Raw genomic sequence first — 13,978 nt, 5'->3', positions numbered from 1 at the left:
AACAGACCTTGAGCTGACCATAAATATAACCTTATGGGGTTAAATTGACCCCGGATTCGCATTCAGCGACCCCAAAAACCCCAAGATACCATGATTTAGTCTTAATGTATTTTGATAATTTGACCCCTATTTGACCTTGACTTAAGATCTGATGGGGTTAAAATGACCCTGGATTCGGATTCAGCGATCCCAAAAACATATAAGTACCGTGGTCAAGATTTGGAACTTACAATTTTTTTTTATTGTGGGGCTGTGTTATTGCTTTAGAAGTTCTTTCTTCTTACTGTTTACAATGCAACCAGTCTGAAAAAGTTCATGGATCAGAAGGTACTAAAGAATGGGAAATTTGGTACAGCGCACACTTACCATGATGTACAAAAAACCATTGGGGTTCTTCTGGGTCAATGGAGTCTTCAGCGTTTGTGGAATTTTTAGTCTGTGGCTGATTCAAAGATTTAGAGTACCCATACAAATTCTCAAACCTAAGACCATTGGGATGTGTAATTAAAGCCAATAAACTATTTGTTTTTCCACAGTTTGATGGACCACACAATACTGCTCGTCTGCTATCTGCTATCTAAAATTAAAATGCCATATATTTATGTTTATTTGGTCGCTGAATCCAAATCCGGAATCAATATATGGCATTTTAATTTTTTTAACCGTTACTTCCCAATTGGACCTCGAACTGACCTTGAACCTGACGTGATCGGGTAAAACTGACCCCGGATTTGGATTCAGCGACCGAAAAAACATAAATGTATGGCATTTTTATTTCTTTTAATCATTTCTTCTCAGTTTGACCTTGAACTGACCTTGAACCTGACGAGATGGGGCCAAACTGATTCCGGATTTGGATTCAGCGACCAAAAAACATAAATATATGGCATTTTAATTTTTTTAACCGTTACTTCCCAATTTGACCTCGAACTGACCTTGAACCTGACGTGATGGGGCCTAACTGACCTTATATTCGAATTCAGCGACCCGAAAAACATAAAGATAGATAGGTCTGATTTCTCGCGCAGACAACTTTTTTTATTTTGTGTGCCGGTGTTATCTTTCGATCAGTCATGGAAGATAGCTTCACTCCGAGTCTCTCAGGAAACTGATCTGTCTTACAAGGAAAGGTACCCAACCCGAACTCACCGATTTTGATGATTTTCATATATGTTGTAGAACATAAAAAATAAGAGACACGTATTTTTTTTTTATCGGCTAATTTTCACTTTTAAGGGGTAAAAACCTCCCCTAAAGTTAACCCCCAAAAAGCGTTTTTTTTAAATATCTCGGCTTAAAATTAATATTTTTCAATGAAACAAATTGGAGGTTATTTCTTACAAAAAGAGCAAGTATTTCATGGTGATTTGAAGAGTAAGGGTAGCATCCCCTATTTTTTAGGGGTTGAAAACATATATTTTTTGGCATAATTTAATAATAAAAATGTTTAAACCGACTAAAAAAAATTGGAAAAAATGTTTAAACATCCTTAATAACAAAATTTAGTTGACGTCTTTCGGTGTTTTCATAAATATTATCCCTAAGGGGGTAAACCACCCCTAACACAAAATAACTGTAAATATGTAATTCAATACATAATATTTCGTAGAAAGTTTGTATATAGAGGTTTTCGAGGTCGCTGATTACAAATCTGCTATCAGATTTTGAAAATTCAAAATGGCGGATCCAATATGGCGGACGGAAATATCGAAAAAAAATTTTATATAATAAAAAAGTTTTAAACGACTAAAAAATTTGGAAAAAATTTGTAAACATCTATAATAAACAAATTAAGTTTTTCGGTTTTTTCATAGATACTTCCCCTTAGGGGGGTAAACCACCCCTAAAACAAAATAACTATAAGTATACTTCAATCCATAATATTTTGTAGAAGGTTTGTATATAGGGATTTTCGAGATCGCTCTTTACAAATCTGATATCAGATTTTAAAAATACAAAATGGCGAAACCAATGTGGTGGACGAAAATGTCGAAAAAAAATTTTAACTTTCAAAAAATCTTGTTTACAAATGTGTGATCTTTGTAGCCTGTACATGTGAACTAAAGAGCCTTAAACCCTAAACCCCTAAAGAACAAATAGGCTAAATGGTTGTGCTTTTTAACCAAACGACTCCAAACCCCTAACCTCCAGACATGCCGAAGGCCTATGCTTTACCGTAGACACGAGTATAGACATATTACCGATATTTTATTCTATCATTTTGTATGTAACAAATAACGTCTCGTTTTATGTTTCAATCAAAGATTATTTATTTTTCTGCTTTTATAAATTAGCATAATTTCAAAAGTAATTTCATAAATCATAAAGTATTTCATAAATTGCATAATTATATAATTTTATAAATTCAAAAAGTCCACACTTTTTTGCAAATGAAAAAACATAGGTTAATAAAATTAGTTTATCAAACTCTTTTGCGTTTTGTAATAAAATTTAATGTTGTCAAACTTGGGACTTTTTCATTGTTACAATTATTTCGTAAGCCGAAAGTTTTTTAGATGAATTCTCGAAGTAATGATTATTGTATCTATAGTAAAATATTTACAGTCTGGAATTCCATAATAATACTATTTGCTACGATTTAATGAATTTATCAAAAAATCTAAATTTAATAATAAATATTATTCTAATTATTATTATTATTTTTCATTATCATTGCTATTATCAGTATTACTGTTATTATTGCTATTGCAATTATGCTTATTCTTCTTCTTCTTATTATTATTATATTACTATGATAATTTTTGTTATTGGTAAAAATACATAAAAGAATATTAATATTCGAACTTCATTTGCAATTAAAGAACGCGTTGTTATTGAAAGGGAATTTTATATGCATTCATTAGTTTAATGAATGTTATCGTACATTCAATGATAATTCCACAGATAAATGTCTTTCACTCATAAAAGTTGTTGACAATATGTGCGAATCAGTATGTTCTTTTTTTAGATTGTTTTCATCGAGTGTTTACCTCAGCTGCCTGTGTTATTTTTTAGGCAGTGAGTGAGTTTTGTGGGTATTCTAGTTCGATGCCGGAAAGTACGAATAGTACGTCTTTTTGTTTGTCAGTGGTATCATACAGTTGTAGAAAATTTTCTTTAGTGATTTTACATAGATTTACATTATTCAATTTCAAAGTGAATAAAAGTTGAATAAAACCAAAAATAGAGTTTTCCGAACATCACAAAGTGGAACGAGAATTCTTCTCCAATGCATAGATTAATGATTTGATTCAATTTACATTCACTCGTTTTATTCTGGTAGAAATGTAGCAGTCGTGCCTTACATGCAAAAACACAGCTTGTATAAATTTTACCGCTTGTTTTCATTTTAGATTGAAAAATGAAAATTAATCCGTTAAACGTTCTAAACTTATTATTAGCATACTTTCAAGCGTTAAACATACCAGATAGTGTCACGAATTATCACGAAACAGAGTTGGCCGAAAAAATAAAAAAAATTTTAATAGATGCAACACATGATTTCAACGATGTAGAAATGATTACTGATGACTCTTTGGATTTTCAAGAAGAGTATAAAGACCATAATGTGGAAATAATTGAAGATGAAGTGCAACATCATTTTCCTGATCCGGATATTGCACCAACAAATCAATGTACAGCAGATAATGAAGAACTAGATTTTGAATACAAAAAAAGAGCTGTAGAATTTTGGAGAAGTAGCAAAACGAAGCAAAATTTAAGTCTCAAAACAGTGCAAAACAGATTCAAAAAAGTATCATCTATTAGTCAGCTACGTCGTTGGGCTCATTCAATTAATAAAGGTGGCACGTATAGAGAAAAAGTAGCACAAATTTGTCAGTATACCCTGGATAATTTTCAAGCAGCTCTCGACAGTGGTTCAATTATCCATGATGAAGATATAATTCGATGGGCCTTACAAGCTAAAAAAGAAATTGGTTTTGATGATATTAGATTCAAAGCTTCTAAACATTGGTTACTCAAATTTAAGCAAGCACACCGAATAGTTTCTAGGAAAATAAATAAGTTCATAACAAGAAAAACACTAGAAAGTAGTGCAGAACTTACGGCTAAAGCTGAAGCATTTATCGATGACGTTAAATCGTGTATACCAAGGATTGGACTCGAAAATTTGTATAATACAGATCAGAGCGGATTTCAGCTAGAAATGCATTCTGGAAGAACATTAGCAGTAGAAGGAGAAAAGCAAGTGCAATGTCTGGTACAGTCAATTTCAGCAACAACGCATAGTTATACTATACAGCCACTAATATCAGCTACTGGACAACTGTTGTCGCCGCTATTTCTTGTTTTAAAGGAACCAAGTGGCAAGTTTGGCCCTATTGTAGAACAAAACATATTTAGACCAGAAAACATGTACGTGGAAGCATCCAAATCTGGAAAATTAACAACAAGTAAGGGAACTAATAACAATTTTTACATTGTAATATCGTTGATCAGTTAATTAGTAAGTCGTTTAATTGCAGACACTTCAAAATCTGGTTGGAAAAAATATTTTATCCCTATGTAGGCCATCACTCAATACTATTACTTGATTCTTGGAGTGGTCATTGTGACAAAGTTATAGAAGAAACAATGCCACAAAATAAAATTATTAACATAAAAAAATTCCAACTGGAACCACAGGAAAAATACAACCACTTGATGTCTATGGATTCCGTATTTGGAAAAACTTTGTCCGAACATTTTCTGATAATGTAATGTTAATGGATCATGATATGAATTTACATGTGAGAAATAATATAATTAAACTTCAATCATTGGTTCACAACCAACTGTCTTCACCGAGATATATAGATTTGTTTAAATATTCCTGGTATAAAAGCGGTTACATCGATGAAAAACCAGATAAATTTGATAATCCTATAGATTTCAGTTTTGGAAAGTCTTGTGCAACACATTGTGAAATAGAAGGGTGCACAAACATTGCAATTGTACGATGTGGTTGGTGCAAAAAAGCATTGTGCTTTAAACACTTTTATGAGGACTACCATTATTGTAAAAACATCGTAAAATAATATATTTTATGCTCAATACAAAAAATGCACTATGGCAAAAGATAAAAGATTGTAGATTATTATTATACTCTAATATTATAAACAAAAATACATTATAAGTTGAATTTACAATAAAGGAATTTCAATAACATTCTGATAACAATTTCTACGGAAATTATAAAACTGCTTCACACACAGAATTTTCTTGTTTACAAATTTAGGAATTTGAGGTGGTTTGGTTAAAAAGCACAACCATTTAGCCTATTTGTTCTTTAGGGGTTTAGGGTTTAAGGCTCTTTAGTTCACATGTACAGGCTACAAAGATAACACATTTATAACAAGTTTTTATGAAAGTTAAAATTTTTTTTCGACATTTTCGTCCACCACATTGGTTCCGCCATTTTGAATTTTCAAAATCTGATATCAGATTTGCAAAGAGCGATCTCGAAAACCCTTATATACAAACCTTCTACAAAATATTATGGATTGAAGTATATTTATAGTTATTTTGTGTTAGGGGTGGTTTACCCCCTAAAGGGTAGTATCTATGAAAAAATCGAAAAACTTAATTTGTTTATTATAGATGTTTACAAATTTTTTCCAATTTTTTTAGTCGTTTAAAACTTTTTTATTATATAAAATTTTTTTTCGATATTTCCGTCCTATTGGTTCCGCCATTTTGAATTTTCAAAATCTGATAACAGATTTGTAATCAGCGACCTCGAAAACCTCTATATACAAACTTTCTACGAAATATTATGTATTGAATTACATATTTACAGTTATTTTGTGTTAGGGGTGGTTTACCCCCTTAGGGGTAATATTTATGAAAACACCGAAAGACGTCAACTAAATTTTGTTATTAAGGATGTTTAAACATTTTTTCCAATTTTTTTTAGTCGGTTTAAACATTTTTATTATAAAATTATGCCAAAAAATATATGTTTTCAACCCCTAAAAAATAGGGGATGCTACCCTTACTCTTCAAATCACCATGAAATACTTGCTCTTTTTGTAAGAAATAACCTCCAATTTGTTTCATTGAAAAATATTAATTTTAAGCCGAGATATTTAAAAAAACGCTTTTTGGGGGTTAACTTTAGGGGAGGTTTTTACCCCTTAAAAGTGAAAATTAGCCGATAAAAAAAAATACGTGTCTCTTATTTTTTTATGTTCTACAACATATATGAAAATCATCAAAATCGGTGAGTTCGGGTTAGGTACCTTTCCTTGTTAGAAGCAATATTTTCCTTCGATTGAACTACCTCAGCATAGGGATTTTGTCTTGGGTTTAGTTGAACTTTTAACATTCAACTTTATTTTTAATGTTGACTATTCAAATAATAATCTCCATTTGAACGGAAATATTATTATTAATATTCCTACTGGCAGTTATGAGATTGATGATATTAATCAATTTCTTCAAGAAACTTTGAAATCCAAAGGAATTAAATTTTCTTTGAAAGCTAACAACAATACTCTTAGAAGTAAAATTATCTGCAGTCATCCGATAGATTTCAGACATCACGATTCCATAGGCCGTCTTCTTGGCTTTGCTCCTCGCACTCTTAAAGAGAACATTCAACACAGCTCTGATTTACCAGTGAAAATATTGAGAATCAATGCACTCAGAGTTGAGTGCAATATTACTGGAGGTGCTTATATCAATAATAAAAAAGTTCATACAATCCATGAGTTCTTTCCCAGAGTGCCTCTGGGATATAAAATCTTAGAAGTTCCATCACACGTCATATATCTACCGCTCAGATTTTATAGTGCAAGCGATTCTCAAAGGACGTATTGCCTCCAAGATTATTATGTACTATACTTGAGTAAAGATACGAAGCGATGTCAAAGTATTTCGTCCTTGACTAACGTATTGTAGCCAAGACTAATATACCTGAAGAGAGAATTATGTTTTCATTTATTTAAGAAAGATTTTTACTCAAACAGATGTATTACTGTTTGAGTTACTTGTCTTAATCGGAGCTCTCTCCTGAGACGTAATGTCTCTAGAGTGTTCCGTTTGACAAAAAGTTTCGTGTAGTTGACCTTCAGAAGACGTATTGCCTGTGAAGTCGTACTACACTGTTATTAAAATAGTAAAGTTTTAAAATATATATTTATATGAGGCAGATAGTTTTATTATGTTCGCTACGTTTTAATATTAGATTTAAAAATTTCAATTTGATTTAAATTCGCAATTATAAGGAACTCGCCGTATTGCCAGCGCCTCAACTCGCGCACAAAAATGTTGCTCTGGCCGAATTTAACTTTTTAGCTGCGCCGAGCCACTGCTGCGCGCTTTCCCTTCCAGTGCGCCGGCGCTGCTACTGCGGCCGCTTTCCCCTCCAGTCCGCCGTCGCTGCTGCTACTCGCTGATTGGTTCGGCGCTGATCACTTTTTTGATATACTCCCTTTTCGGGATTTTTTCGTGTTCGCATTTTTCGCGCGTCGCTTGCAAGAGTTAGGACCGTTACAATTTGTTTTGCTATATGCAAATTAAGACCTATCTGTCTCTCTTCCTCCTTCCCCAGTTGTTCTTTAAAATGTTTTATCCATTCTTCATTCTTTATCGCACTGCTACATCTTATTCTTCTCTTTTTTCTTCTGCATTTTACTATTCCTTAGAATTTTCTCCGAGTTTTGTCTGCTCCCGCTTTTCTTATGCTCTTTTCCGTTTCCGTCTCCTTTTTCTTTTCCACTAATACTCCCCATTCTCTTTTCGCTTTGACATACTCTTTCCTTCTTACTCGTTTCCTTAAAGCCTTAGCTAGCTTCCTTACCTCTACTTTTTTGATTCTGCATTCCTCATCCCACCACGGGTTTTCTTTTTTTTGCCGTTTTCCTTTTTCTTTCTAATTGCTTTCTCTAGTTTTCGTCTCAGTTCTGACCATTTCGTTGCTTCCTTTTTCAGTTCTTCTCGGAAATGTTCTATTAACTTTTCTGTCCATACTGCCCTTTCTGTCTTGTTTCCTCCTCTTTCTCGTTTTCTCAGTTCGTTTTGCCCGTCTCTATCTCCACTGCGTTGTGATTCGATTCAAACCTGTAATTAATATTCATTTTACTTACCCCTCTTTTTAGGCACTCGCCCTGTATAAAGAGTTTCGAAGAAACCTCTTATACCCAGGGCGAACGCCTATTGGATTTGAACAAAAATTTGTTTTTTTTTTCAATTCTTTCTGTGCCATTTTTTACAAAATGGTTTTTTCATAAAAGTACTTTGGCTTTTTTATAGTAAATTAAATTTTGAACAAATTCACAGTAGTTATAAATTCTAAATACGCAATTGAAAAAAGTTTTCCTAGTAGCGAAGCCTAATTCACCAAAAATTAACTTTCCGTCCGTGCGCAGGACCTAATGTTCATAAGAAGTGACCTTATATTACACATCATACTTGCTCGAATCAACTTTTTTCGGTCAAATTTACTATATGTTATGCATGATCACCATGTATATGCATCTTTAGACATACTTTTGTAGACCAGTAAAGGTAGAAACTGACATTTCTTCACTACAACTAGACTAAATTCTGAAAAATTAACTTATCACACTTGCTTCCATGAAATACTTGTACAATGACTATATATGTTCCATATACTATATTCTAAGACATCACTAAGCACATGTATCAAGTGGCGCGGCAGCGCCACGAAGGCTAGTTTGAGTAGCAAACAAAGCTTTGGCGCCCGCGACACTATTTACTTCTATATTGGTATCCGAGATTTTACTTTTAAGAAAAACGATACTTTCCATAATTGTTCTTAAGTAATTTTTATATATTATTGCATTCGTGTGCTAATCAGTGGTTTTTAATAGAAGCTGTCAAAAAAACGCTGTCATTTATATAATATAAACAATCTTGTATACAGGGTGGCCGATGACGAGGTCTAGGTGGTGCGCTCCGTGGTTTTTGGTGAATTGTTTTTACTCTTACTATACTAACACTTGCACTGTAATATATATATATATAGTGAGTTTGAGTGAAAAAGTAAAAGATGGATATATATATATGTGTGTGTGTGTGTGTCTATATATATATATATATATATATATATATATATATATATATATATATATATATATATATATATATATATATATATATATATATATATATATATATATTATATATATATATATATATATATATATATATATATATATATATATATATATATATATATATATATATATATATATATATATATATATATATATATATATATATATATATATATATATATATATATATATAATATATATATATATATATATATATATATATATATATATATATATATATATATATATATATATATATATATATATATATATATATATATATATATATATATATATATATAGACACACACACACACACACACACACATATATATATATATCCATCTTTTACTTTTTCACTCAAACTCACTATATATATATATTACAGTGCAAGTGTTAGTATAGTAAGAGTAAAAACAATTCACCAAAAACCACGGAGCGCACCACCTAGACCTCGTCATCGGCCACCCTGTATACAAGATTGTTTATATTATATAAATGACAGCGTTTTTTTGACAGCTTCTATTAAAAACCACTGATTAGCACACGAATGCAATAATATATAAAAATTACTTAAGAACAATTATGGAAAGTATCGTTTTTCTTAAAAGTAAAATCTCGGATACCAATATAGAAGTAAATAGTGTCGCGGGCGCCAAAGCTTTGTTTGCTACTCAAACTAGCCTTCGTGGCGCTGCCGCGCCACTTGATACATGTGCTTAGTGATGTCTTAGAATATAGTATATGGAACATATATAGTCATTGTACAAGTATTTCATGGAAGCAAGTGTGATAAGTTAATTTTTCAGAATTTAGTCTAGTTGTAGTGAAGAAATGTCAGTTTCTACCTTTACTGGTCTACAAAAGTATGTCTAAAGATGCATATACATGGTGATCATGCATAACATATAGTAAATTTGACCGAAAAAAGTTGTTTTGAGCAAGTATGTTGTGTTATATAAGGTCACTTCTTATGAACATCAGGTCCTGCGCACGGACGGAAAGTCAATTTTTGGAGAATGAGGCTTCGTTGGTAGAAAGACTTTTTTCAATTGGGTATTTAGAATTTTCAAAAACTGTGAATTTGCTTAGAATTTAATTTTCTACAAAATAGCCAGAATATTTTTTTAAAAAACCTTTTTGTAAAAAATGTCTCAGAAAGAATTGAAAAAAACACATTTTTGGTCAAATCCAATATGCGTTCGCCCTGGGTATAAGACGTTTCTTCGAAACTCTTTATTCGAGGCGAGTGCCTAAAAATGTTAAAAAATCTCTTAGTGAGATTTTCGATTAAAAATGGTTGTAACTAGGGTTCTATAGCACCTAGAACCTTTATTCAAAAACAAAATTAAAAGTTTTTTCATCAAATTTATTAATTTACAATAAATTTTTAGACTAATTTTCTTTGCAGTAATGTTATACGGAAAATAAGCAAAAAATTTAATCTGTAATTTTGGTCCCGAAGCTGCTGGATCCTCTTATTTAATAAAAAATAAGGTTTTTAATATTGGAAGAGTTCAAAAAGCTAGGTTTCGAAGCATTTAAGATGTTTTTTTTTCGATTTTTAAAAATTTCTCATCTGAGATCTCACCTTAGATGTCACCTGGTGAGATTTTAGATGAGATATTTTTAAAAATCGAAAAAAACATCTTAAATGCTTCGAAACCTAGCTTTTTGAACTTATTTGGGGGGAGGCTCCTCCTTATAGGCGAATACTAATATTAAAAAACGCATTTTTGAATAAATAAGAGGATCCGGCAGCTTCCGGACCAAAATAACAGATGAGATTTTGGCATGAGATCTCAGGTGAAATCTCAGGTGAGATCTCATGTAAGATCTCACGTGAGATTTTGCAATAGGGTGCTTATGCTGGTGCTGCTGCTTGATTTGTGGATTGGGTATCCACCATCTTGCATTATTGGCAGTTTTAAGGTGTCGACTTTCAGGTTTTTCTTTGTCTTTTTTTGGGTTAGTTAATGGTCGCCATATTTTAAACATATTTAGATCCCCTCATCATTGTAGGCAGCTGACATGGCCCCAACACATGATTAAACGCTACCCCAGACTAGGTATGTTATACTAGGCTATAAGGAGCGCTATGGCGCTAACTCCCCTTCGCTCTCTTTTGAGCTTCCTACTTCGAATAAAAGTGCTCGGCTCTCTGGAGAGTTTCCGGCGGATGTTACACAACATCACGCACTCGCTGAAGTCGATTGACCGATACTAGCTAGGTAACCGGCCTTCCGTTTTGCCGTCAGCAGGAGCCAAAGGTGGTTTAGGTCACTTTGGCACACAGCTGCAGGTCTTGAGGAAAGACCATTTCATCCATATCGACAGCCTTATTCAGTCCACGGAACATATTTTATTTCTGCTCTACCCTCTAAAGTTTATACCTCAGCGACCCCTCCCCCATCCGCCACCCGGGGAAAGCGCCACATACGGGGTTACAGGCTTTTCCGCTCAGAATATAGGGCGATTATTATCATTATCATTATTATTATTATTATGGTTATTGTTATTATAGTTCTTATTATTATTCTAGTACAATAATAGATGGACAATCTACAAAAAGAAAAGGATGATTTAAACGAAATAAATGATAAAAATGTCTGTGCTGAAGCAAAAGTATGTATTAGTAACGTTAAAGTAGTGGACCAAAATCATTTAAAAGCTAAAAGAACCAATATGATAGAAAATGGCAATGACGGCGAACATAACTGTTCTAACGATGATGATGATCATAGTCAAAGTTTGGATAAAGAGGAAACAAAAGATAATGATAATTTGGTAACTTCACAATCTAGTACTAGTTCTGAAGAAGAATCAGATTCAAGTACAGATGAAAAGACTGAATCTAATCCAAGTACAAATGATCGAATCAATGTAGCTACCGTTGCTAAAACTAAAGATCAAAATAAACATGACGATACAACAGACGATAGTGATATTGAAGATGATTTAATCTCAGCAATAAATTACAATACCATTACATCTTTGGCAGCACTGAAAGATATGCTTCAGTCCTCTGGAGAGGAATCCGAAGGTGTTGATAGCTTTTTTCATCATTATTTTTTGTCTCATGTCAATCGGTTACCATCACGAAATCAAACTCATAGCCCATATCCGTGGGGGCGACGGTTGTCAGAATGTCGTGAAGAAGATGAATATGAGAATGAAGAAGGTAAAATATTATATTATAATAATTATTAATTAATTTATTTTTTTTATTAAATCAGACATTGTAAAAATTATTATGTTCTTAAGGTTCTTGCGTAAAACTGCCATAAGACCAAAAATTTCTTGGTCTCAGTTTGGTCTCGTCTCAATCTTTTAAAACAAGACAGGGATGAGACTAAAAAATACTCTCAGACGATTCTAAGACTTATTTAGTCTTTGCAAGAATTTTCGAGACTTTACTGAAAATTATTTTTACTATCAGAAGTTATTAGTTTAATTATGATAGAAGCAAATAGTCACTTTTTAATCAAAATAATCTAATACAGGCTCGGTTTTTCATTTGCAAGCTTTATTTAAAAAGTTCTATGTAAAATTAGATTTTAAGGTTGGCGCTGCAATCGCATGAGTACGACGAAGTACGCGTAAACATATGTTCGTATTTCCAAGATTTTAGAAAAACAAAAAGTCCGATCGAAATTTTCTTTCGGTAAAACGATTCATTAAACTTAACACTACGGCACTACATATTCGGGTTTTATTTGCAAACTTTATTCAAAAACTTGTGCCATATTATCAGGTATGACATTTCTTCGAAGGCCAAAATTCAGAATTTCCATTTTTCAGCTACCGCAGACTTACTTAAGATTTTGGCTTTGAAGGGCACTTTTATACTAATAGATATGCTTTAAACACATATATTTTTCAGATAAATGTGGGGTTTTACAAAAAAAAAACCGCTGTCAATTCATTGGCACGTAGCTTCCTCCAACTAAATTTATAGGTCCAATAAATAAAATATTGTTTTAATATACATATACTGCTAATTTATGAGGCGGTTTTTGATACATAATTTAATATATAAGTTTTGGATGGTTCATTGTCCAAAGGTTTGCAGACCCCTTTGTTTTTTAATTATAGAATACGAACGCTGCCGTTAATTTTTTTTTCACATAAATTCATGCATGTTTACATATGTTCCTAACCAATCTAACCATCAAGACAACAGGCTATTCATTAGATGGGTCGCTCGCGCAATTTTCGAGAAAACGATTTTTACATTTTAGCTCTTTACTTTAGAACCGCTCGACAATTTCGTTTAAAATTGTAGCAGAATATAGCTTTTTTATGGTAAATCACCCAGTAAAATTCTTAAGCGTTTGACTACATTTTTTTAGAGATATAAAGAATCAAAAAAAAAAATTTAAAGCTATATATCTTAAGAACCATAGGTCTTCTTACGTCCGTAATTGAGGCACAAAAAACTGATTTTTTTTAGTTTTCGATTTATTACTAAAATAATAACCCATCGACATGATTTTTTTCACGAGTTTATGATGTTTAGTTTCTGAGATATGATTTTAAAAAATAAATCACCTTCATTTTACCTGACAAACAAAGTGGTCGATTCCGAGGTCCGAACGAGGAAAAGTAGGTAATTCTATTCTATATCAAATGCATTATAGCTGAATTGTTAGTAACAATGGGATAATTGTTAGGAACAATGGGATGGGACGAAAACGCAAAATAGTGTTTTTCAAAAATCAAAAAATTGCCATAAAAAATAATTACGAAAATAAAAAATAACTGTTTTTTACAAATTTAGAATTCAAAAATAGATATGCATGTCAAATTTTATTGATATTGACGAAGTAGTTCCAGAAATATTACGGTACACACACACACTGTTCGGGTTATGTAAGAGCGGGAAGGGGAATTTT

At 32.2% G+C, this 13,978-nt stretch overlaps 1 protein-coding gene across 12 annotated transcripts in view; it reads left to right on the top strand.

Moving 5' to 3' along the window:
* Nucleotides 1–13,978, top strand: part of LOC100678622 (dentin sialophosphoprotein) — an 860,138-nt gene that overhangs the window by 82,199 nt on the left and 763,961 nt on the right. For all 12 annotated transcript variants that reach the window (XM_031933206.2, XM_031933240.2, XM_032601286.1 and 9 more), the window contains one exon: nucleotides 11,626–12,264. In XM_031933206.2, the coding sequence (XP_031789066.1) occupies nucleotides 11,637–12,264 (628 nt within the window). In that variant the 5' untranslated portion in view covers nucleotides 11,626–11,636. The remainder of the gene's footprint in view (nucleotides 1–11,625; nucleotides 12,265–13,978) is intronic.

Source organism: Nasonia vitripennis (assembly GCF_009193385.2).
Source record: "Nasonia vitripennis strain AsymCx chromosome 1 unlocalized genomic scaffold, Nvit_psr_1.1 chr1_random0004, whole genome shotgun sequence".
Lineage (NCBI taxonomy): Eukaryota > Metazoa > Arthropoda > Insecta > Hymenoptera > Pteromalidae > Nasonia > Nasonia vitripennis.
This window is presented reverse-complemented; position numbering and strand designations above follow the sequence as displayed.